We start from the raw sequence: 26557 nt of genomic DNA on the forward strand, positions 1-26557 counted from the left end.
TGAGGCCTCACTAGTGATGTATAGAGCTGTAAAATAACTTTTGGACTTCTGTTACTTATACTTCTTGAGATGAATCCAAGTAATCTGTTGGCCTTGTTGCGCACACTAAGGCACTGCTGTCTTGGCTTTAGATTTCTGCTTACCATGACTCCCAAGTCTTTTTCACATTCTGTATGATCAAGCTCTACTTCACCTAGATTATAGCTTCGAGGGTTATTTTCATTACCAAGGGCAAGTACCTTACACTTATCCACATTTAACTTCATCTGCCATTTTTCAGACCAAGACATTAATTTGTCCAAATCCTCCTGGAGTTCATTGCTATCCTCCTCAGAGTGAATTATACGGCCTATCTTTGTATCATCAGCAAACTTACTCATGTCACTCGTAATCCCTTCATCAAGGTCATTAATGTAAATTATGAACAAGAGAGGGCCTAAAACTGATCCTTGTGGAATGCCACTAGTGACTAATCCCCATTCAGATTTCACTCCATTAATGGTAACTCTCTGCTTTCTATTGGTAAGCCATGCCTCTATCCATGCTAGAACTTTACCTCCTATACCATGAGCTGCCACTTTTCTTAAGTCTCTCTTGGGAGGTACTCTATCGAAGGCTTTACTAAAATCCAGATAAACAATATCATATTCCTTATCACTGTCAACTGCCTCAAATGTTCTATTGAAGAACGTCAGTAAGTTTGTCAGGCAGGAACGACCTCTCGTGAATCCATGCTGAGATTCATTTATCAAGTTATGCTCTTCAAGGTGACTTCTGATAATGTCAGCTATAATTGATTCTAATAACTTGCCCACTATAGATGTCAGGCTTATTGGACGGTAATTTGAAGGAGTGGACTTATCCCCTGATTTGAATATAGGAACCACATTAGCCATCTTCCACAACTCTGGAACAACACCGGTAAGGATGGACGCATTAAACACACTAGTTAATGGCTGACTAAGCTCCATCTTGCATTCCTTAAGTACCCTGGAAAACGGCTCATCGGGTCCCGGGGACTTATTTTGCTTCAGTTTGTCTATCTGTTTAATAACCATGTCCCTCGTGACAGTAATATTAGTTAATTTAAATTAATCAGGAACTAAATAATTGTTAATTACTGGAATCTCATTTACATCTTCCTGTGTAAAAACTGACAAAAAATAGTCATTAAATAAGGAACACATTTCCAGTTCATTATCCGTCAGTTGTCCATTCCCAATTTTCAGAGGTCCTACTTTTTCCTTCACCTTCGTCCTATACACTTGAAAGAACCCCTTTGGATTAGTCTTTGATTCATTAGCAACTCTAATTTCATAGTCACGTTTAGCCTTTCTAATCCCCTTTTTTACTTCTCTTTTAGGCTGAACATATTGGTCAGTAAGGTTAACCTCTCCTCTTCTGATGCACCTATAAATTTCCCTTTTCTCCCCTAATAGATGCTTTAGCCTCCTGTTAATCCATTTGGGATCGTTATTATTAGATCTAATTTCTCTCTGGGGAATGTATATACTCTGGGCACGGTGTACATTATTAAGAAAACAATCATAAAAGCAGATCCCTTCATAATCATAAGTATGATCATCGTCAATAAAATCATTAGCTAGATAACCCCAATCAAGATTAGACAGGCGTTCCCTAAGTCCATTATAATCGGCAGAATGAAAATCAGGGATTTTTACTGTATTATCATTATTCTTGCATTTCCAGTCAATGCTAAAAGTGATGGATATGTGATCACTTGCGCCAAGCTCTTCAGTGATCTCCAGATTATTTACGAGTGTTTCCTTATTTGACAAGACTAGGTCTAGCAAATTATTACCCCTGGTAGGCTCTGTTACGCACTGCTTCAGAAAACAGTCCTGAACTGTTTCCATAAAGTCACTGGACTCTAGATTACCTGTCAAAGAATTCCAGTCAATTTGACTAAAATTAAAGTCCCCTACTATGACTATGTTATTGTGTCTAGAAGCCCTAACAATTTCGTCCCAAAGAAGTCTCCCTCTATCGTGATCCAAGCTAGGAGGTCGGTATATTACACCTAGAATTAGTTTTTCTTGACCCTCTACAAACTCTACCCAAACAGATTCTGTTACTGTTCCATCTATTTTTATACCTGTTTTTATGCAACAATTAATATTTTCTCGAACATATAATGCAACTCCTCCCCCCTTCCCATTACATCTATCCACATGGAACAACTTAAACCCTTGAATATTACACTCAGCAATCATATCCCGACTCTTTAAATCGTACCACGTTTCAGTTAATGCAATGATATCTAAGTTCCCAGAACATGCTACCAAACATAGTTCATTAATATTATTTCTTGCACTTCTACTGTTGGCATAAAATACCATCATGCGTTTTTTCTTATGCGCATTTTTCCAATTCATCTTTGTTTTTACACAATTTCTGAAATTATCATTACCCAGAGTTACTCCATGACAGTTACTATTAAGATTCTTAATATCAGAGCATAAGTCAATATATCCTTACTCATTATTTATCATTTGTAAACCCATACCTCTAACTAATCCTAGTTTAAAGTCCTAACAACCCCCTCAACTGAGCTAGCAAGAAAATCCACACCCGCCCTGGATAAGTGAACCCCATCCCTAGCATACATGTCATTTCAGCCATAGAAGTTGTCCCAGTTGTCAATGAATGGTACTGCATTATCCTTACAGTGTTTATCCAGCCAACAATTAATACCAATTGCTCTGGACAACCATTCATTACCAACACCTCTTCTTGGCAAAATGCCACATATAACAAGGCACCCCCCCTTCTTCCTAATTATATCTATAGCTGTCCTGAATGCCCTATCCATGTATCTAACCTGGCTATCCCCAACAACAACAACATTCTTACCTTCAATGGAGTTTACCTGGAGAGAGTTCCGTGGGTCAACGCCCCCGCGGCCCGGTCTGTGACCAGGCCTCCTGGTGGATCAGAGCCTGATCAACCAGGCTGTTGCTGCTGGCTGCACGCAAACCAACGTACGAGCCACAGCCCGGCTGGTCAGGAACCGACTTTAGGTGCTTGTCCAGTGCCAGCTTGAAGACTGCCAGGGGTCTGTTGGTAATCCCCCTTATGTATGCTGGGAGGCAGTTGAACAGTCTCGGGCCTCTGACACTTATTGTATGGTCTCTTAACGTGCTAGTGACACCCCTGCTTTTCATTGGGGGGATGTTGCATCGTCTGCCAAGTCTTTTGCTTTCGTAGCGAGTGATTTTCGTGTGCAAGTTCGGTACTAGTCCCTCTAGGATTTTCCAGGTGTATATAATCATGTATCTCTCCCGCCTGCGTTCCAGGGAATACAGGTTCAGGAACCTCAAGCGCTCCCAGTAATTGAGGTGTTTTATCTCCGTTATGCGCGCCGTGAAGGTTCTCTGTACATTTTCTAGGTCATCAATTTCACCTGCCTTGAAAGGTGCTGTTAGTGTGCAGCAATATTCCAGCCTAGATAGAACAAGTGACCTGAAGAGTGTCATCATGGGCTTGGCCTCCCTAGTTTTGAAGGTTCTCATTATCCATCCTGTCATTTTTCTAGTAGATGCGATTGATACAATGTTATGATCCTTGAAGGTGAGATCCTCCGACATGATCACTCCCAGGTCTTTGACGTTGGTGTTTCGCTCTATTTTGTGGCCAGAATTTGTTTTGTACTCTGATGAAGATTTCATTTCCTCATGTTTACCATATCTGAGTAATTGAAATTTCTCATCGTTGAACTTCATATTGTTTTCTGCAGCCCACTGAAAGATTTGGTTGATGTCCACCTGGAGCCTTGCAGTGTCTGCAATGGAAGACACTGTCATCTGCAAAGGAAGACACGGTGCTGTGGCTGACATCCTTGTCTATGTCGGATATAAGGATGAGGAACAAGATGGGAGCGAGTACTGTGCCTTGTGGAACAGAGCTTTTCACCGTAGCTGCCTCGGACTGTACTCTGTTGACGACTACTCTCTGTGTTCTGTTAGTGAGGAAATTATAGATCCATCGACCGACATTTCCTGTTATCCCTTTAGCACGTATTTTGTGCGCTATTACGCCATGGTCACACTTGTCGAAGGCTTTTGCAAAGTCTGTATATATTACATCTGCATTCTTTTTATCTTGTAGTGCATTTAGGACCTTGTCATAGTGATCCAATAGTTGAGACAGACAGGAGCGACCTGTTCTAAACCCATGTTGCCCTGGGTTGTGTAACTGATGGGTTTCTAGATGGGTGATGATCTTGCTTCTTAGGACCCTTTCAAAGATTTTTATGATATGGGATGTTAGTGCTATCGGTCTGTAGTTCTTTGCTGTTGCTTTACTGCCCCCTTTGTGAAGTGGGGCTATGTCTGTTGTTTTTAGTAACTGTGGGACGACCCCCGTGTCCATGCTCCCTCTCCATAGGATGGAAAAGGCTCGTGATAGGGGCTTCTTGCAGTTCTTGATGAACACGGAGTTCCATGAGTCTGGCCCTGGGGCAGAGTGCATGGGCATGTCATTTATCGCCTGTTCGAAGTCATTTGGCGTCAGGATAACATCGGATAGGCTTGTGTTAACCAAATTTTGTGGCTCTCTCATAAAAAATTCGTTTTGATCTTCAACTCTCAGTCTGGTTAGCGGTATATGACATGTATTATGGTATATGACATGTATTAATTACTTTATAGAAAGCTCATTGTTTTGCAAAGCATTTCAGACAGCCTTGAAACTAACTTATAATTACTACATTACTTACATGTGTAGTACATAAGAATAAGAATACGTACTTAGTTTATACTATATTAAAGGTATTCAATAATTTAATAAAAAATCTAATTTAAGATACATTAAAGTTGAAGCTAGGTACCTGAATTCATACAAAAAAAAGTCTAGTTCTAAATGAGAGTTGCAGGAAGGCTGGAACAAGAACACTGTCTGACAAGTCACTCTGTCTGACTTTTTTGGGTTATCCTAGGTTCTCTACACATATGCTGCTATGTATGATAATTCTATGTAACTGTATTTGTGTATACCTGAATAAACTTACTTACTTACTTATTAGATAAAATACGAGTTAAGATAATTATTTATAATTATGGGGGTGCACTTAACCCATAGGATTATACAGTGAATGTGATGGGGGGGGGGGGATGGAAGGTATTCAGGTACAATTTAGGGAACCAGAGCACAGATCCAACTCCCTATATCAAGAGCCACCCACCAGTATGAAGGAACCTCCCTCGAGGGGCAAGTTAAGATGAGATTTTGTTCAGATTTTTAACCCCAGAGGGTTAGCCACCCAGGATAACCCAGGAAAGTTGGTGTCATCGAGGACTGTCTGTCTTATTTCCTTTGGGGTCTTTAAATATTGTCCCCCAGGATGCAACCCACACCAATCAACTAGCACCTAAACACCTAGGTGAAGGGGACAACGTGTATAAGGAAACACCAATGTTTCTACCCTTGCTGGGGATCGAACCATGGACACTCAGTGTGTGAGGCGAGTGTGTTGCCTACCAGGTATTTCTTTGATATAATAAATTTTTGTCAGGATCACATTAAGGTAAGGGAGGTGTTTTTTAACAGTAGCTTTGAAGTGGTTGGCTGACAGGGAACCTCTGGAATCTTCAGGTAGATGTTTCAGATTTTAGGTCCTTTTATGCACATTGAGTTTTTACAGAGATTTTTGTGTCTAGTATTATGCCTATGAGTTCTGTTGCAGTTATCAAGAAAGAGTTTAAGAGCAGGATTGATATTAGAATTGATTGTCTTGTATATGTAGTATGCACAGTAGTACAAGTGAATTTTATGTATACAGTGGACCCCCGGTAACGATATTTTTTCACTCCAGAAGTATGTTCAGGTGCCAGTACTGACCGAATTTGTTCCCATAAGAAATATTGTGAAGTAGATTAGTCCATTTCAGACCCCCAAACATACACGTACAAACACACTTACATAAATACACTTACATAATTGGTCACATTCGGAGGTAATCGTTATGCGGGGGTCCACTGTATTAAGTAAGTTTAGATTTTTGAAGAGAGGGAGATAATGCTGTCTGACGCTAGACTATGTAATCACTCCTACAGCTGCTTTTTGTCGAGTTATTATTGATTTTCGATGATTTGCTGTAGTGGATCCATAGGCACAAATAATGTAGGTGAGGTAAGGATAGATTAGAGAGTAGTATAATGTAAGTAGTGCTGTTTGAGGTACATAGTAATGTATCATAGAGAGGATGCCAACTGATTTAGATACCTTTTTATTTTTGGTCATGTACTGACTGGGTGTTGAATTTCAAACTGCTGTTGAGGTACAGACCTAAGAATTTTCCTTCATTTTGTCTTGCAGTGGGATAATCATTAATCATAACATTTAGTTGGACATTTGCAACTCTTTTCCCAAACATCATGTAGAAGGTCTTATCAATGTTAAGAGAGTTTATTGGTAGTCATCCAGGTAGATATTTTAACGAGCTCCTCGTTAACAGTGTTAATGAGAGAATTCTTTATTTTACTTACTAGGTAAGGTGTAGCCATCTTGTTCTTTCTTGTTTCTTGTCCACCTTACCAAGTGGAAATCTCAAAATATTACACCTCTTACTCTTACATATCTTGATGTGTACAAGGAAGAGCAAAGGGCTAAGAACACTGCCGAAATGCGCGCCTATGTCAACAGGCTGAGTTGACGAGATTATGCCATTGATGGAGACATACTGGTGTCTGTTACTAGGATATGACTAGTTATGCAAGAGTATGACCTCTGATACCATAATGTTCTAGTTTAAGATGCAAGATGTTCATTATTTTCAAGAGTTGCATGAAGTAGTTCAAGCATTTTTATAATTGCACCATGTGTGTCCTTTTTTTTTGGCGTGAAAGTAGGGATGTTATCTAGATACTATTGCATAGGGAAAATATAAATGCATGTGGTTGAGGGTAGTCCCTTTAATTTACCTTTAATAAATGGGCAGTATAACAATTAATAAAGCAAGAGATTTAATAAAAATAAATGTGTGAAAGATTTTTTCAGATGTTTGTGGCAAATATTTTTTAGGTTCCAAGTTTGACCAGGATATCATACATATGAAGCACGTGAATATACCTCGATAGTAATTACTGTATGAAGCAGAAGGGTGAATACGATAGAAAATTGTAACCAGGAAAACGCCACCAACCCTTCATCATGCCTCGAATGCATAATGTGGTAAGCAAATAGTTATTGCATTTCTATACATATATGCTTATATGATCTTGATAGTGAAGAACTGTATTGTTATAACTACAGTAATTCAGTCATCTCTTCACATTTACTTTTTATTTTCTGTTCTTGGAAGTCAATAGAACCCCCTTATCCACTGATTTCTTATCCGCGGTTTCAGTTATCTGCAGTTAACTGTGGCCCAAAAATACCTCTTAATTTTGCATAATAATGGCCCCAAAGCACAAAAGTAGAGAAGCTGGCAGTTCTTCAAAGCCTAAGAGAAGCTGTGAAGTGCTTCCCATCAGTGAAAAAATGATAATTCTCCACATGTTGTGCATAATTTATCAGTTAAACTTTATAATAGGTACAGAATATATGTATAGAACTTATATGTAGGGTTTGCTACTATCTGCAGTTTTGGCATCCACCACAAGTCCTTGGAACATATCCCCCACAGATACGGGAGTCCGACTATACTACAAATCCCATATTTTTTTGGTGATAGCTTTAAAATGCTTCTTCCAGTCATTCTCAGTCTTTCGTCAGTTCTTGGTGAAATTAAAGTTTGTATTACTGTTACATAATGTATATACAGTGGACCCCCACCTTACGATATTAATCCTTTCCTGAGAGCTCATCATAAGCCGAAATTATCGTTAGCCGAATTAATTTTCCCCATAAGAAATAATGGAAATCAAATTAATCTGTTCCTGACACCCCAAAGTATGCAAAAAAAAAATTTTTACCACATGAAATATTAGTTTTAATACACACAAACTGAAGAAGACATGCACAATTACTTACTAAGAATAGAATACATGACACTTACCTTTATTGAAGATCTGGTGATGGTTGATGGGAGGGGAGGAGGGGAGAGTGTGGAAGTTATTGTTTAGAAGGGGAATCCCCTTCCATTAGGACTGTCCATAGAGCTCTGTACCTCCCGTTCCTTTAAGACTTTCCTAAAATGGGCCATAACATTGTCATTGTACAGGTTGCCAACACGGCTTGCAGTAGCTGTGTCAGGGTGATTTTCATCCATAAAGGTTTTCAGTTCAACCCACTTTGTACACATTTCCTTAATCTCTTTTTACAATTCCATACTAATTCTCACCCTTTTTACCACAGGGATGGCACTAGAAGCTTTCTTGGGGTCCATGGTGACTTATTTTGCAGTTACAAGCACTAAAAATGCTGGGATAATGTGAAATGTACCGAATGTATGCGTAGATGAGACTGCACTGGCTGGCTTGTAAACACTGACGCTGAGGCCACATGTGGGACGCGTCCCGGACAAATTGCGCAAGGCGAGTTTTTTATCGTGAGGCGAGGCAAAATTTATGCTTTCAAATGCTTTATATGGTGGATTTAAGATAAAGCGATGCATTCATAAGGCAGGGGTCCACTGTAGTTCCCTTTTAATATACTGTACTTGTTTTAAAACCAATTTTTTGAGGGCACTGTATCCTCAATTTTTTTAAGTAACAAACTGGGATAGCTATTCCTATTTTTGGACTTCCAAATTATGTTTTGTGTAGTCTCGAAACCAAAGAAGGAAGCAGATGTTTTTAAAGCTATGCGAATTTCACATTTTCTTTTTACAAACTAATGATGATAATCTTACGTCATGATTTAAATATCTCTAAGCAAAATTATCTTGATTTTTAATTTTTTCTTGTATTTTCAAAAGGGATTTATTCAAGTTTCTACAATTGTTTTTCCTGTGAAGTATGTAGGAAATTATGCTGTTTCAAGATAGTGTTCTATATTTCAAAGCTACTCTTCTTGATGCATTTTATGCTTTTATTATACTTACAATACTATTAGCCATTAATCCATTTTTTTTTATGCCCACCAAAACAGTGTTGCAGGTTATACTTTCAGCTTAAGACTGAGCTATTATACATAAAATATATAAAAATTATACCATTTGAAGACTACAAATATGTAGCAATACACTAGACACAGGTATGTAGTAGGTTGGTAGATAGCAACCACCCAGGGAGGTTCTACCGTCCTGCCAAGTGAGTGTAAAACGGAAGCCTGTAATTGTTTTACATGATGGTAGGATTGCTGGTGTCTTTTTATTCTGTCTCATATACATGCAAGATTTCAGGTACGCCTTGCTACTTCTACTTACACTTAGGTCACACTACACATACATGTACAAACATATATACACACCCCTCTGGGTTTTCTACTATTTTCTTTCTAGTTCTTGTTCTTGTTTATTTCCTCTTACCTCCATGGGGAAGTGGAACAGAATTCTTCCTCCGTAAGCCATGCGTGTTGTAAGAGGCAACTAAAATGCTGGGAGCAAGGGGCTAGTAACCTCTTCTCCTGTATGTATTACTAAATGTAAAAGGAGAAATTTTCCTTTTTCCTTTTGGGCCACCCTGCCTCGGTGGGATACGGCCAGTGTGTTGAAAGAAAGACACTAGACACAGTAAAGGGGTTAATCTGATAGATTTGTGAATGCTTCTTCTAAGCTTCTTAGTGATCTCAGGATTATTTGTCAGGGACTAAAATCTGTAATGAACGAATGTAAACAATTCAAAGGATTCTTTGGCATTTGATTACTAGTGACTGGCCAGTTGCAAGTTCAAATGCTGAATATGCCTTTGCATTATTTATCAAGACAAGACAAAGACAAAAATTTATTTCTTTGCAAAGGTTACAATGTGCAATTAAATTTTTGAGGTGTTAAGTACAAAGAAAGCCACTATCATGCCAGGGCATTTTGGGCAGACTAATCCTAATACTTAAAGACTACTAAAAGCTTGACAGAGGTTCATTGGGTTACTAGGTAGTAAATAGTATCAAACACAGATTTTGCAATGGCATTTGACAAATACAGTCATGGGGTGATTGCATACAACATGAGAGCAGTATGTATAACAGGGAGAGTAGACAAATGGATATTCAACTTTCTGACAGATAGAACACAGAGTAGTAGTGGTAAACAGAGCAAAATCCAGCATTAGCAAAGTCAAAAGCTCAGTACCCCAAGACACAGTTCTGGTGCCTATACTCTTTGTTTTTAATAACATTGATGATGATAATAATAATATTTCAAGCAGTAAAGTTTATAACTCTTGCTAATCGTCATTTAAGCTACGTTCTTTTTCAGACTTTTTAAACTAAAGATATAGATAATCTACATGCATAACACTACACACAGGAGAGCAGTGATGAGGAGGAGGAGGAAAATCAGAGCCAGTCTCAAAGTCAGAAGAACACTCAACTGTCACAGCACCCTAAAACTAAACTTGCTGGTCTTGTTTGTAATTACTTGTTGGTAGCTGAAACCAAGAAGGTAAGTGTGATATATTTAAAGAAGAAATGCACTTTTGTCATGTTGGAACAATAATATAATTGCAAATTGATTTTTTCTTTTCTGCAGGTCAGTTACATAACATATTTTCCAATGTATAAAAAACCTTAACATGTGGAAAAAATTCTGTTATGTATACTTCACTTCTACCATATATAGATGGGCCGTATAAAAGGCAGGTGGCTTTTGGGGCTTAGAGTAGTATTTTGGGGGTAAAGTTGTCACAGAATGGAACCACCTGCCAAGTATGGTAATAGAAGCTGAAATCTTGGGGAGTTTAAAAGAGAGATCAGACAGATATACGAGTAAGAAGGGCTGGGTTTGATTAGGACCTTAGGTATACTATAAGCAAATTCTTGGGTGGCTTTGGGAAAAGTTTAGACAAATAAGTAGCATGAATGGTTGGTTTTGAGAAAGACCTGCCTAGTATGGGCCAGTAGGCCTGCTGCATTGTTTCTCCATTCTTATACTATTAATTTTTTGCATAGTCTTCCGTCATAAAGATAAATATAGCTTGTGCTCATCTGAGATTATTGTCTGGATTTATTGTGGTAAGTTTTGCCACTTTAATTTATCAGTTGTACCATATTTAATTTAATGCTTTTCATACAGGTTCCTCTGAGATTAACTTCTGTACTTGGAAACTTACACCATCTGATATGACCTTATTAAATGTAATCTACTCTAATTTCATTCCCCACTTGCTTGGCAGGATATATAGTGTACACAAACTTAGTCTTTTTTATCTTAAGTTCAATTCTACATACAGTAGGGCCCCACTTATACTGCAGGTTAGGTTCCAGGCTACCGCCGTAAAGCGGAAATCGCCGTAAAGTGGAACACACTTTTTTTTTCCCTTATAAATGCATACAAATACTAGATAACAAGTTTACACTAACATATATTAAGTTAGCAATAGAACTAGTTATCAAAAAACAATAAAAAAGTACTATACACACATAGTGCACTAATTACTTACCTTAAAATATTTATAGTCTTAATCTAGGGTGAGACAAGTAGTATTTATTGTAAGAAATCAAGTGTGGTATGTATGGTAGTCAGCCAGGCTAACATACCAGGCCACCCCACCTACACATAATGTTCTATTATATTTAAGCATCCCAGAGCGATAAAATGCTGTACTGTTTACTCATTACTTACCTTAAAATATTTGTAGTCTTAGTCTAGGGTGAGATGAGTGGTATTTATTGTACGAAATCAAGTGTGGTATGTATGGTAGTCAGCCAGGCCACCCCACCCACACATACTATTCTATGATATTTAAGCATCCCAGAGCGATAAAATGCATATACAGTTCACTCATTACTTACCTTAAAATATTTGTAGTCTTAATGTAGGGTCAGGGGTGAGTAAACGAGATAAAATGAATAAATGAGAGAGAGAGAATGAGTACATGAGGGAGGACAGGTGCAGTGTTATGTAAACAAACCAGGCAAACGTAAGTTTTGTAAACAAAGTGTACACGTCTGGTTTGTGTACAAGTTACATTGTGTACAAGTTGTCTCTACATTGATTTTTTTTTTTTTTCAACAAGTCGGCCGTCTCCCACCGAGGCAGGGTGACCCAAAAAAAAGAAAGAAAATCCCCAAAAAAGAAAATACTTTCATCATCATTCAACACTTTCACCACACTTACACATTATCACTGCTTTTGCAGAGGTGCTCAGAATACAACAGTTTAGAAGCATATATGTATAAAGATACACAACATATCCCTCCAAACTGCCAATATCCCAAACCCCTCCTTTAAAGTGCAGGCATTGTACTTCCCATTTCCAGGACTCAAGTCCAACTATATGAAAATAACCGGTTTCCCTGAATCCCTTCACTAAATATTACCCTGCTCACACTCCAACAGATAGTCAGGTCCCAAGTACCATTCGTCTCCATTCACTCCTATCTAACACGCTCACGCACGCTTGCTGGAAGTCCAAGCCCCTCGCACACAAAACCTCCTTTACCCCCTCCAACCCTTTTGAGGATGACTCCTACCCCTCCTTCCTTCCCCTATAGATTTATATGCTTTCCATGTCATTCTACTTTGATCCATTCTCTCTAAATGACCAAACCACCTCAACAACCCCTCTTCTGCCCTCTGACTAATGCTTTTATTAACTTCACACCTTTTCCTAATTTCCACACTCTGAATTTTCTGCATAATATTTACATCACACATTGCCCTTAGACAGGACATCTCCACTGCCTCCAACTGTCTCCTCGCTGTTGCATTTACCACCCAAACTTCACATCCATATAAGAGTGTTGGTACTACTATACTTTCATACATTCCCTTCTTTGCCTCCATAGATGACGTTTTTTGACTCCACATATACCTCAACGCACCACTCACCTTTTTTCCCTCATCAATTCTATGATTAACCTCATCCTTCATAAATCCATCTGCCGACACGTTAACTCCCAAGTATCTGAAAACATTCACTTCTTCCATATTCCTCCTCCCCAATTTGATATCCAATTTTTCTTTATCTAAATCATTTGATACCCTCATCACCTTACTCTTTTCTATGTTCACTTTCAACTTTCTACCTTTACACACATTCCCAAACTCATCCACTAACCTTTGCAATTTTTCTTTAGAATCTCCCATAAGCACAGTATCATCAGCAAAAAGTAACTGTGTCAATTCCCATTTTGAGTTTGATTCCCCATAATTTAATCCCACCCCTCTCCCGAACACCCTAGCATTTACTTCTTTTACAACCCCATCTATAAATATATTAAACAACCATGGTGACATTACACATCCCTGTCTAAGACCTACTTTTACCGGGAAGCATTCTCCCTCTCTTCTACACACCCTAACCTGAGCCTCACTATCATCATAAAAACTCTTTACAGCATTTAGTAACTTACCACCTATTCCATATACTTGCAACATCTGCCACATTGCTCCTCTATCCACTCTATCATATGCCTTTTCTAAATCCATAAATGCAATAAAAACTTCCCTACCTTTATCTAAATACTGTTCACATATATGCTTCAATGTAAATACTTGATCTACACATCCCCTACCCACTCTGAAACCTCCCTGCTCATCCACAATCCTACATTCTGTCTTACCTCTAATTCTTTCAATTATAACCCTACCATATACTTTTCCTGGTATACTCAGTAAACTTATTCCTCTATAATTTTTACAATCTCTTTTGTCCCCTTTCCCTTTATATAAAGGGACTATACATGCTCTCTGCCAATCCCTAGGTACCTTCCCCTCTTTCATACATTTATTAAACAAAAGTACCAACCACTCCAACACTATATTCCCCCCTGCTTTTAACATTTCTGTCATGATCCCATCAGTTCCAGGTGCTTTACCCCCTTTCATTCTACGTAATGCCTCACGTACCTCCCCCACACTTACATTCTGCTCTTCTTCACTCCTAAAAGATTCAAATTCAAATTCAAAGTTTATTCTCTATAAAGATTACAATGTTGAATTTACAGAATTTGGTTGTTGTGTGGTTTACATGTAGTTAAATAATGATTACAGAGTGTACCACTAGAACGCCTAGCATGGCTAGGCATTTCGGGCAGACTTAGTTTAATTCTTTATTTTAAAATATTACAAATTATGAGGTAAGTTGGTATTATGGCTAAGTGACTAAATACTAGTTTGTGAGTTTAGCAATGTGAATGCTTTTGTTTTGGCACAGTACATAGTTTCAGTATTGGAGTATCATAGGATTCATTATTTTAAGATTGAGATTAATATTTCTGTTTATGGTCAAATGGGTGAGTGAGTGTAAGTGTGAACCACCAGGTGGTATTCGTGTAGTTAGTTGATGGGGTTTATCAGGGAGATAAGATGTTTTCTAATGGTAGTTTTGAAGGTGATGAATGTGTCTGCAGTTCTAGAGTTCTCAGGTAGGGTGTTCCAGATTTTAGGGCCTTTGACATACATTGAATTTTTGTAAAGGTTTAGTCGGACATGGGGAATGTCGTAGAGATGTTTGTGTCTGGTGTTATGCCTGTGGGTTCTGTCACAACTATCAAGAAAGCATTTTAGGTCAAGGTTGATATTGGAGTTTAAGGTCCCGTAGATGTAGATTGCACAGTAGTAAGTGTGGATGTACTGAACAGGGAATAAGTTTAGATCTATGAAGAGTGGGGGGGTGTGTTGCCAGGGATGGGATTTAGTGATTATTCTTACTGCAGCTTTTTGTTGGGTTATTATTGGCTTTAGGTGTGTTGCTGCAGTTGATCCCCAAGCACAAATAGCATAGGTGAGGTATGGATAAATAAGTGAGTGGTATAGTGTGAGAGGGGCATTTTGTGGCACGTAGTATCGTATCTTGGAGAGGATCCCAACTGTTTTGGATACTTTTTTGGTTATGTGTTGGATATGGGTGCTGAAATTCAGGTTGTTGCCCTCATTATGTCTGGTAATTAGAGTGTTGTTGATCTTAATGTTAATTTGTGCATTTCCTGCTCTGCTACCAAACATAATATAGTAGGTTTTGTCAGTGTTAAGCGTAAGTTTATTGGCTGTCATCCAAGTCGATATTTTGATCAGCTCCTCGTTAACAATGGTGTTGAGGGTGGCAAGATTAGGGTGAGAGATGACATAAGTCGTGTCGTCAGCAAAGAGAATGGGTTTCAGGTGTTGGGATACGTTTGGAAGATCATTGATGTACATGAGGAAGAGCAGGGGACCAAGGACACTTCCCTGCGGAACTCCAGTATCAAGTGGCCGTGTTGTTGATGCTATGTCTTTAATGGTAACATACTGATACCTATTAGTAAGGTAAGATTTGAAATAAGCAAGCACATGGCCTCTTATACCGTAATGGTCAAGTTTGTGGAGTAGGATGTCGTGGTCTACTGTGTCAAAAGTTTTTCTTAGGTCAATAAAAATACCTAGTGGATATTCCTTATTTTCCAATGCTGTGTAAAGCAGATCTAGCATTTTTATGATTGCATCATTAGTGCTTTTATTTTTCCTAAATCCAAATTGGCAGGGGTTGAGTATGTTTTGTGCTGTTATAAATGAGTATAGTCTCCTGTGTATGAGTTTCTCAAAGATTTTGGATAGCAATGGTAAGTTTGATATTGGCCTATAGTTGTTTAAGTCTGTAGGGTCACCACCTTTATGTATTGGTGTAACCCTTGCCATCTTGAGTAGTTTCGGGAAGGTGCTAGTTTCTAGTGACTTGTTAAAAAGTAATGAAATAGCATGCGAGAGGATATGGGCGGCCGCTCGCTTGTACAGTAATGGTGGTATATCTCCCTGGCCAGTGCATGAAATTACCACCTCCCTTTCTTCCTCAACATTTAAAAGTTCCTCAAAATATTCTCGCCATCTACCTAATACCTCCCTCTCCCCATCTACTAACTCCCCTACTCTGTTTTTAACTGACAAATCCATACTTTCCCTAGGCTTTCTTAACTTGTTTAACTCGCTCCAAAATTTTTTCTTATTTTCATTAAAATTTCTTGACAGTGCCTCTCCCACTCTGTCATCTGCTCTCCTTTTGCACTCTCACCACTCTCTTCACCTTTCTTTTACTCTCCATATACTCTGCTCTTCTTATAACACTTCTGCTTTGTAAAAACCTCTCATAAGCTAACTTTTTCTCTTTTATCACACCCTTTACTTCATCATTCCACCAATCACTCTTCTTTCCTCCTGCCCCCACCCTCCTATAACCACAAACTTCTGCCCCACATTCTAATACTGCATTTTTTAAACTATTCCAACCCTCTTCAACCCCCCCACTACTCATCTTTGCACTAGCCCACCTTTCTGCCAATAGTCGCTTATATCTCACCCGAACTTCCTCCTCCCTTAGTTTATACACTTTCACCTCCCTCTTACTTGTTGTTGCCACCTTCCTCTTTTCCCATCTACCTCTTACTCTAACTGTAGCTACAACTAAATAATGATCCTATATATCAGTTGCCCCTCTGTAAACATGTACATCCTGGAGCCTACCCATCCCACATTTATGTTTATTTATTCTATTGTGGGGTGTATTTATCATCTTTATATGTTATGTATCGTATTTATTATATAATTTTGAAAAAAATCATGGATGGATTAATGAAACTGTGTATATTAACATAATATACGACATTTAATGAGACTCGGTGATTATTATTATCATCATTTCTAATATGGCGTCAGTTGTGCAAGTCGTCTGTTACCACATCTCATATTTATGTTTATTTATTCTACTGTGGGGTGTATTTATCATATATGTTATGCATCGTGTTTATTATATAATTTTGAAAAAAATCATAGATGGATTAATCAAAATGTGTATATTAACGTAATATACATTTAAATGAGACTCGATTATTATCATTACTAATATGACATCTCGAGACATAAGACACTGATTTTAATGTGTACCTGCATGCCAGCACAGTATGTAACTTTATTTAGGTACAGGTATACATAAGTATAATTATCAGAGTACAGTGGACCCCCGCATAACGATCACCTCCGAATGCGACCAATTATGTAAGTGTATTTATGTAAGTGCGTTTGTACGTGTATGTTTGGGGGTCTGAAATGGACTAATCTACTTCACAATATTCCTTATGGGAACAAATTCGGTCAGTACTGGCACCTGAACATACTTCTGGAGTGAAAAAATATCGTTAACCGGGGGTCCACTGTATATATAAAATATGAAATAACTTTTAAAAACACTTGAAATTTTGGAGTTTCCAGACATAATGGAGAGACTTAGTGCTTACGGATCTCACGAAGAATGTAAACAAACTGGGTGGGGCACGGTGACCGTATTAGAAAGTCAGGTGGGGGGAGCTGTATAGCGAGTTTTGGTCATAATTTGAAATGACCGTATTAGCGGAACACCGTAAAGCAGGGCCCTACTGTAATTTACTACTTTATATAAAACCATTGTAAAAATTTTAATTTTGTATGTGGCCTAAATAAACATTTACTCATCTTTATATTCACTCCATACCAAATCAGCCCTTTTTTGGGGGGTGGTAGAAGAAGGATTACCATTAAATTAAATTTGAACCCACGTAATTGATTTACAGAAGAAATGTCTCAGGAGATGAAAATATTATCAGTATTACTATGATAAGGTTGTGACCTTTGTGAGCAGTACTTTTGCATAAAATGTGTTATTAAGACTACAACATAGTGTTTAATTGTTTACTACGTACTTAGAAAATATGCAAGTAATGCAATACTTGACCAACTCATAGGATGAAGATAGGGGAATGGATGGCACCTGTAGTTCATTCTGGAGGTCACTTCCCCTGAAACCCAGTCCCAGACTAGCCCTCCTGGTTGATGGCCTGATTAATCAGGCTGCTGTTCCTAGCAAATCTGCTTATAAATGCCTGGTATAAGCATAATTGTGAATTAGTCAAAAAAAAAAAAAATAATTTTGCATCCTGAGCTCATTTTTCTGGATAAGATGTACTGTACTGTATAACAATGCCACATATAGCTTGTTTGCCTTAGCCATAAATTGAAAGCCATTTATTCTGTTAATAATATTGACATGTAAGCCAAGACAAGTGAAAATAAATGTTTGCAATTGTAAAAAAAATCTTGAATGTAATTACAGAACATTCAAATGTATAATTAGCTAAAATAAAGCTTAATTATTTATACTTGGCTGATGTTAGAAGTTTTAAGAATTTGACTGTGGATAAACACAGTATAATTCTTAACTTTTATTCATGATCAAAAGACTATGACTTAGAAAGGTATATTTTTATAGATTCCAGTAAGGCGGGCAGAAATTGTAAAAGCAACTATGAAAGATCATGGACGGCACTTCACATCAGTTATGGAAGAAGCATCTAACATCTTGGAAAAGGTATGGGCATTTTGAGAAAGACCTTGCCTTGTATGGTCCAGTAGACCTACTGAAGTGTTCTTCCATTCTTATGTTTTTACTTTCCTCAAATCATGAAAAACTATCACTACAAATACATTTCATATTACAGCAATGTACTTATGGTAATGTGTTAACATTTTGGCAGGGTTTATGCCATAGGTCAGTGTTTACTATAAAAGTTATGTCTAGCAACCTTGAAGTTTCTACATTTTATAATATTTTTAATTTAATGTTGGTAATAAGAAGTTTCTCAACAAAACACTATATATTTTAAGATGCTTAGATTCCTTCAAAATAAACCCTTTGCAGATTATTTTAATACCAGACAAATTCAAAGAAAATCTTAAGAGCTCAACACTGGTCAAGATATTTTGCTGGATTTGGATATTGCAGCAGACTTATAATAATTGTTTTGAACACAATATTTCTTAACAGATATCTTTAAGTTATATTCTTTGTTTTTGCACAGGTTTATGCTTACAAAGTAGTAGAGTTGGAGAAAAATAGTTATATTCTTATCAACAATATTGGAACAGTTCACTCTGACAGTGAACATGCTTCCAAAAAAAGTGACGATTCCAGGACAGGCCTTCTTACTTTTATATTGACTGGCATATTTATGACTGGTGAAATGATGCAAGAGGGTAAGTAATTTCTCATTTAATTCATAATTTGTTGTTGCTTTACAATTTGTTCCAAATACTGTGCAGTGTATGTGAAGAATAAAGAAAAGGTTCAGGATTGCATACACATTTTTGTGTACATTTCCTGTGCATTTTCACGCTAATAGAAACTATTTACAAAAGACAAATAAAAATTAACAAAAAATGCTTGTTGCATGGCACTTTAAGGATTTTTTTTTATCATTTTAAAAATAGTGTTCTGGTAAAAAAAAAACTCGTTAACCCTTTCGAGGTCAGTCCCATTGTACTATGGCTTTGAAGTCAGTGTTGATCCCTTTGTACTATCCCATAAGCTCAGCTCATTCGGATAATGTGTGAGTGGTAAATTAGGGCCTAGATATGAGAGAATGGGCCAATGCGGTAAGTATGCACCATATAAAAAATCCTGCAGCAAGCAGTGCATGAGAAAAAAAACTGTGACTGTTTTTGGTTTAAAACCAACTTTGCTGTGTATTTTTGTGTAGTTTTCATGGTTGTGTTCTTGGTTTCATGGTTTCATTTGATAGAATGGAAGATATATTACAGAAATAGATAATTTAGATTGACTTTAAGACTGAAAATTGCTTGAAATTGAGCTCAAAGTAGCAGAAATGTTTGATTTTTGCTAATGTTCAAAAGTAAACAGATCATGTCACATGTCAAACACAGGTCAACTGGTGGGTCTAATATGCATTCACAAATGCACTGATATGATTTATACAATTTTTACAGTATTGCATAACAGTAAATTTTCTATATTTTTGTGTGAATAAAAAATCATAATGGAACTCACATGTAAAGCCTGGAAATGTAATTAATGAACAGAGGAAATGTTATTTTAGTGCCTGGAATATTTGGAAATTTGTATGAAATTGGCCAAATTACCAATTTCTGATCACTTAGCGACGTACTCGTTTATCGATGACTTGGACTTACGACGGGCTCTCTGACCAATATGCATACCTAAATAATGTATATTAGAGCTGATTTCCTCTATTCTGTTTATTACAATATACAGTACACTACTGTATACACATTTAACCCTTTCAGGGTCCGTCCCGTAGATCTACGGCTTTACGGTGAGTGTCCAAACCGTAGATCTACGCCATGAGCTCAGCTCACTCTGATAAACTGTGAGTGGTACATTTGGGCCTAGATATGAGAGAATACATCTATGTGGTATGTGTGCACTACATAAAACAGATCCTGCAGCACACTGTGTATAATGAGAGAAAAAAACTGAAATCATGATTTTTCGATTAACCCTTTCAGGGTCCAAGGCCAAAATCTGAAGTCACGCACCAGTGTCCAAGAAATTTTGAAAAAAAAAAAATTATTTTTTTTTACAGAATTAAAGAGCATATTTTTGTGAAGGTAATAAAACAAAAAAAATTAGAATCTGATCAGTACTTACCGAGATACAGTGCCAAGAAGTTTGTAGAAAATGATGTGGTGGCGGCAACATCGACGAATTCCACATATGCGTATTATATTATTTTGTTCTTTTAGTTGTTTTTTCTTTTCTTTTCCAATTTTTTTCTATTCCTACTAACATTTGGGGCCTGAGAGACCAATACTGTATATAATTGATATATATATATACTCACTGTATTGAACACAATAACCGCACTAAAGTTATTATCATATTATTGTTTACCACTGTTGTTTATTACAATAAACATGCACAAATATTGTATAATACTAATGTTCTATCATATATTTACATATTTACAATCACTGGACATGGTTTTAGAACTGCTGGAGCTTGTGGAACTCCTTGAAACAAGGCACCATGCACAGAGGCACCTTACATTCCTCACACATAAACCGAGTGTCTTTGCGTCTTTGTTGCCGTCGTTTTGTTTGTGCACAGACAATGCATCTCTTCTGAGCAAATTTCTTTTGAGTTGAAGGAAGCTGTATTATGAAATGATCACCTTCTCTTCTCAAACGCTTGGGTATATTGTGATGAATTCGAGGACCATGTTGTATTGCAGGTGTTGTTACCTGGTACTTCATTATGAGTTGTCTGACAACAGACAAACAAAATTCACCATACGGTGGTCTGTTACCAGTCTTTATTTGGTACATATTATATGCATTCAGCATTGAAATGTCCATGAGATGGAAGAAAAGTTTCATGTACCACTTGTAACTCTTACGAACACAGTCAACAAAACCAATCTGCATGTCACACTTGTCAACCAAGCGCATGTTTTGTGTATAATCAATCACTGTCACTGGTTTTCGAATACGTTCATTAGTCACTCGATCAACTTTGCCACTGTCTTGCATTTCATTACGGTGAATGGTTGTCAACAATGTGACATCTCGTTTGTCATGCCACCGTAATGCCATGATGTCATTGGCAGTAAACACCTGCACGTCATCACCACGAACACCTGCGTTGAGCCTGGGCATATGTTTACGATTAGAACGCACTGTGCCACACAATCTGTCTTGTTTACTCGCATGAAATCACTGAGTACAGTGGACCCCCGCATAACGATCACCTCCCAATGCGACCAATTATGTAAGTGTATTTATGTAAGTGCGTTTGTACGTGTATGTTTGGGGGTCTGAAATGGACTAATCTACTTCACAATATTCCTTATGGGAACAAATTCGGTCAGTACTGGCACCTGAACATACTTCTGGAATGAAAAAATATCGTTAACCGGGGGTCCACTGTAATGGGCTTGTGTACCAGTTATCGGTATATAATGTATGGCCCTTACCAAGATAAGGTGCCATCATGTTTCTCACTACGTCACCTGATATACCCAATAACATCTTGGTATCTTTCAATGTTTTACTACCCGTGTATACAACAATATCCAACACCAGGCCACTGTCACAATCACAGAGTACAAACAATTTTATACCAAAGCGGTTCCTCTTGCTCGGTATATACTGCTTGAATGACAGTCTACCTTTGAACAAAATCAAAGACTCGTCAATTACAAGATTCTTGAATGGATAAAAGTATATCCTGAACTTTTGTTTGAGATACATGAAAACATTTCTAATCTTGTATAACCTGTCACTTCTGTCAGGCCTGGTTTTGTCAGAGAAGTGCAACATACGTAACAGTAAGATAAACCTGTTCACTGGTATTATTTCACTGAAGGATGGGGTACAAATTAGCCGATCTGTGGACCAGTATGCTTTTATATTATGCTTATAGACATGAGGCATAAGCATTATTGTTGCAAAAAGCAAATACATTTCTGCAACAGTCGTCTCTTTCCACCTGTGTAGTCTTGACTGTGGTGATAAGATCGTATTTGCCATGGTGTACTGAAAATACTTATTACTTTCCCTGACAATAATTTCCATCAATGGCTGGTCAAAGAATAATTCAAAGAATTCCAGTTCATTGGCCGTGGTTCCAAGGGGACAGGTAGGTAGAATTCCACTTTGAGAGTCATCAAAGTGGTGAGGGCTGGGAACAAAATTGGGATTTTGCTGCCAATCCCAGATACGGTTTGCTGGTGGATACTGGACATCATAGGCTGGTTGTACGGGTGGTTGTGGCGGGCTGGTGGGTGACGCTCCGCTTTGTCCTTGAACTGACGAGTCAGCAGCGTGGGTCCCCGTGTGGCACAGCGAGTCACGCATGGCGGTGCCACTACCACCACCAGCCCCACTAACACCATCCACTGATGTCTGTGGCCCATCCATGCCAAGTGTAGCCACATCATCCTCACTATCACTACCTAAAACGGGTGTAGGGCCACGGGATGTACTCCGGGATGTACTCCGTCCCCTGGGCACAGCATAGGGTACACTACCCGAGCGCATGCGGCGGCGAACATACCGACGCTTCAATGGTGAATATGTTTCCTCACTATCACTACTCGAATGATCGTCGAGCGCAATAAAATCACAATCCACGTCAGAATCATCGTCATTACTGAAGTCAGAGGCCAGGCCACGGGAAAATATTAGTTTTCTCTTACGTTTAGGAACACCCGACCGTGAGTCACGAGTGCCCACACCAGAGGTAGAAGGTCGAGGATCGTCGGGGTTTTCTGCACTATTATCGATATCCTGGTCATTATTTTCGGTCACTAACTTATCAAAGCCGTAGAATTCGTCTTCATTTCCACTTCCATCAGTGTCAGAACTATCAGACAGGAAGAGGAGAGTCCCAATTTTCCGGGGAGTGAGAGCTGACTTGCGACGAGGCATGGTGAACAAGGGTGACTGAGCCGGCGTTCCCACAATGCTATGCAGGCGCCTAGATTTTTTGTTTACGGCGCACACCCACGGCGCAGACCCGTTCTCTCATATGTAGGCCTATGAGCGCTTTCGCGCTAAATTTGACGGCGCTAGAATTTGGCGTAGATCTACGGTTTGGACACTCACCGACCAGCCGTAGATCTACAGGACGGACCCTGAAAGGGTTAAAACAGCAACTTTGCAGTGTTTTTTCGTATGTTTTTTATAGTTGTATTTGCGATTTCTTGGTCTCATTTGATAGAATGGAAGACATATTACAGAAATAGAGATGATTTTGATTGGTTTTAGCACTGGAAATGGCTTGAAACTGAGCTCAAAGTAGCGGAAATGTTAAATTTTTGCCGATATTCAAGAGTAAACAAACGACCTCACACGTCTAATACACGTCAGCTGGTGGGTCTAATATACATTCACAAATATGGTGATGATATTTATACAATTATTACAGTATTGCATAACAGTAAGTCTTCTATTTTTTGGTGTGAATAAAAATTCATTATGTGAATAAAAAATCAAAATGGAATTTATTTGTAAAGCCTCAGAACATAACTAATGAACAGAGGAAATGTTAGTTTAGTGCCAGGAATGCCTACATTGTTTATTCTGGACCCTATTTTGAAATTGGAATATTTTGAACTTTGTGTTAAATTGGCCAAATTAACAATTTCCGATCACTTTATTTTGTAGTTGAAACAGTTGACTTGGCGATTTCTTGTGCTCAATCGATAGAATAGAAGTAATACTAGTGAAATAGCTAAGAATTTGGTTGACTGGAATAATGTAATTGGCCTAAAATGGGAGTCAAAGTCGGCAAAACGCCGATTCGTAAATATCGCTGACACATCAAAATTCGCGAGAGCATAATTTCGTCAATTTTCCACCAAATTTCGTACTTTTTGTTTTATTACCTTCACAAAAAGATTCTCTACGATTTCATAAGAAAAAATAACAAATTTTTTTTTTGAAAATTCTTGGACACTGGTGCGTGACTCCAGATTTGGGCCTTGGACCCTGAAAGGGTTAAAATTGTATTAAAAATTTTATAAATGATGGAGGTGGTATTAGGAACAGAACTCCGTTATTAAGTGAGGAGAGGCTGTACCCTGGTTTATGAGTCTTGATTAACTAGCTGACAGATTTTTAATTCATCATTTTCTCATCAATAACGTTTTAAGGAGTTTATTAAAATGGCTATTGACCTGGTCGGTCAATACACAAAATCACAGGATTGCTTATTATGCCATGGGGTGTCATGATGCTCTGGTGACTTTCTACCAGTGTGTATGCACCGAAATTGTGTTACATCTGTCGTGAATATTTGCATATTGTACACTTACAAGTACACAATGTTAAGTGGTTGCAATCAGTGATAACAACATTATCGATATAATATATAAATATTAATAGTAAGTAGGTAGGCAGTTGGGTTTACTCGGGTAGGGACACGCATGGATAGTCACATGAATTATCATATATAGAGGCACATGTGTGACCCACCTAGGATAGCCCGAGGGAGGCAACTAGTGACTCATTTCCGTTGGTATCCTAGTCCCAGTTAGGTACAGGCATATAAAGGTACATATGGCTGATTGCAACTAGCCCAGTGGATTATGGAGTTAGGCAACTACACTTCAACAACAATTACCTCAGTGATACCATGAGAGCAAATCGCAGAAAAAAACATCACCAGGAGCAACAATAAAACACCTAGGAATATACTATCCAGTCTCTACCCAGCAGGACACCAGTGCCCTGTTCCCCCCCCCCCCTTCTCCACCAATGCCCAGGGCTATACAACAATAACTCCAAACATGGCTGACTCTTCTTCATACTCACCCTCCTTCCCAGGCTTCAGCATTCCTACTGATCTCTCATGTCTTACCAACATTCCTGAAGCCCTAAAATCATACGTCTCCTATCAAACTGCTGAAAATGTTAGTCTCCATGTATCACTGGCAAAACAAGAATCCAAGATAGCTAACCCTGAGAACAAAATCCTCGAACTTGAACAAAAAAAAGTTATGACATGGAAAGAGTGACTTCAGCAAAACTCTACAAACAACCTTAGACACTGAGCAATTTTTATTTATTTTTTGTTCAACAAGTTGGCTGTCTCCCACCTAGGCAGGGTGACCCAAAAAGAAAGAAAATCACCAAAACGAATTTTTTTTTTTTTTCAACAAGTCGGCCGTCTCCCACCGAGGCAGGGTGACCCAAAAAAGAAAGAAAATCCCCAAAAAGAAAATACTTTCATCATCATTCAACACTTTCATCACACTCGCACATTATCACTGTTTTTGCAGAGGTGCTCAGAATACAACAGTTTAGAAGCATACACATATAAAGATACACAACATATCCCTCCAAACTGCCAATATCCCAAACCCCTCCTTTAAAGTGCAGGCATTGTACTTCCCATTTCCAGGACTCAAGTCCGACTATATGAAAATAGCCGGTTTCCCTGAATCCCTTCACTAAATATTACCCTGCTCACACTCCAACAGATCGTCAGGTCCCAAGTACCATTCGTCTCCATTCACTCCTATCTAATGCACTCATGCACGCTTGCTGGAAGTCCAAGCCCCTTGCCCACAAAACCTCCTTTACCCCCTCTTTCCAACCCTTTCGAGGACGACCCCTACCCCGCCTTCCTTCCCCTATTGATTTATATGCTTTCCATGTCATTCTACTTTGATCCATTCTCTCTAAATGACCAAACCACCTCAACAACCCCTCTTCTGCCCTCTGGCTAATACTTTTATTAACTCCACACCTTTTCCTAATTTCCACACTCCGAATTTTCTGCATAATATTTACACCACACATTGCCCTTAAACAGGACATCTCCACTGCCTCCAACCGTCTCCTCGCTGCTGCATTTACCACCCAAGCTTCACACCCATATAAGAGTGTTGGTACTACTATACTTTCATACATTCCCTTCTTTGCCTCCATAGATAACGTTTTTTGACTCCACTTATACCTCAATGCACCACTCACCTTTTTTCCCTTATCAATTCTATGATTAACCTCATCCTTCATAAATCCATCCGCCGACACGTCAACTCCCAAGTATCTGAAAACATTCACTTCTTCCATACTCCTCCTCCCCAATTTGATATCCAATTTTTCTTTATCTAAATCATTTGACACCCTCATCACCTTACTCTTTTCTATGTTCACTTTCAACTTTCTATCTTTACACACATTCCCAAACTCATCCACTAACCTTTGCAATTTTTCTTTAGAATCTCC

The 26557-nt window shown here is 38.3% G+C and overlaps 1 protein-coding gene across 6 annotated transcripts in view; it reads left to right on the plus strand.

The window, feature by feature from the left end:
- The window catches only part of LOC128704191 (non-structural maintenance of chromosomes element 3 homolog), a 58942-nt gene that overhangs the window by 3629 nt on the left and 28756 nt on the right, over positions 1–26557 (plus strand). For 3 of the 6 annotated variants that reach the window (XM_070091907.1, XM_070091903.1, XM_070091908.1), the window contains exons 2-5: positions 7042–7191; positions 10370–10504; positions 18276–18374; positions 18865–19039. In XM_070091907.1, the coding sequence (XP_069948008.1) occupies positions 7171–7191; positions 10370–10504; positions 18276–18374; positions 18865–19039 (430 nt within the window). In that variant the 5' untranslated portion in view covers positions 7042–7170. Of the gene's footprint in view, positions 1–7007; positions 7192–10369; positions 10505–18275; positions 18375–18864; positions 19040–26557 lie in introns of all 6 variants that reach the window. The other 3 variants (XM_070091906.1, XM_070091905.1, XM_070091904.1) reach the window with 2 other exon arrangements.

This window comes from Cherax quadricarinatus, chromosome 37 (genome assembly GCF_038502225.1).
Source record: "Cherax quadricarinatus isolate ZL_2023a chromosome 37, ASM3850222v1, whole genome shotgun sequence".
Lineage (NCBI taxonomy): Eukaryota > Metazoa > Arthropoda > Malacostraca > Decapoda > Parastacidae > Cherax > Cherax quadricarinatus.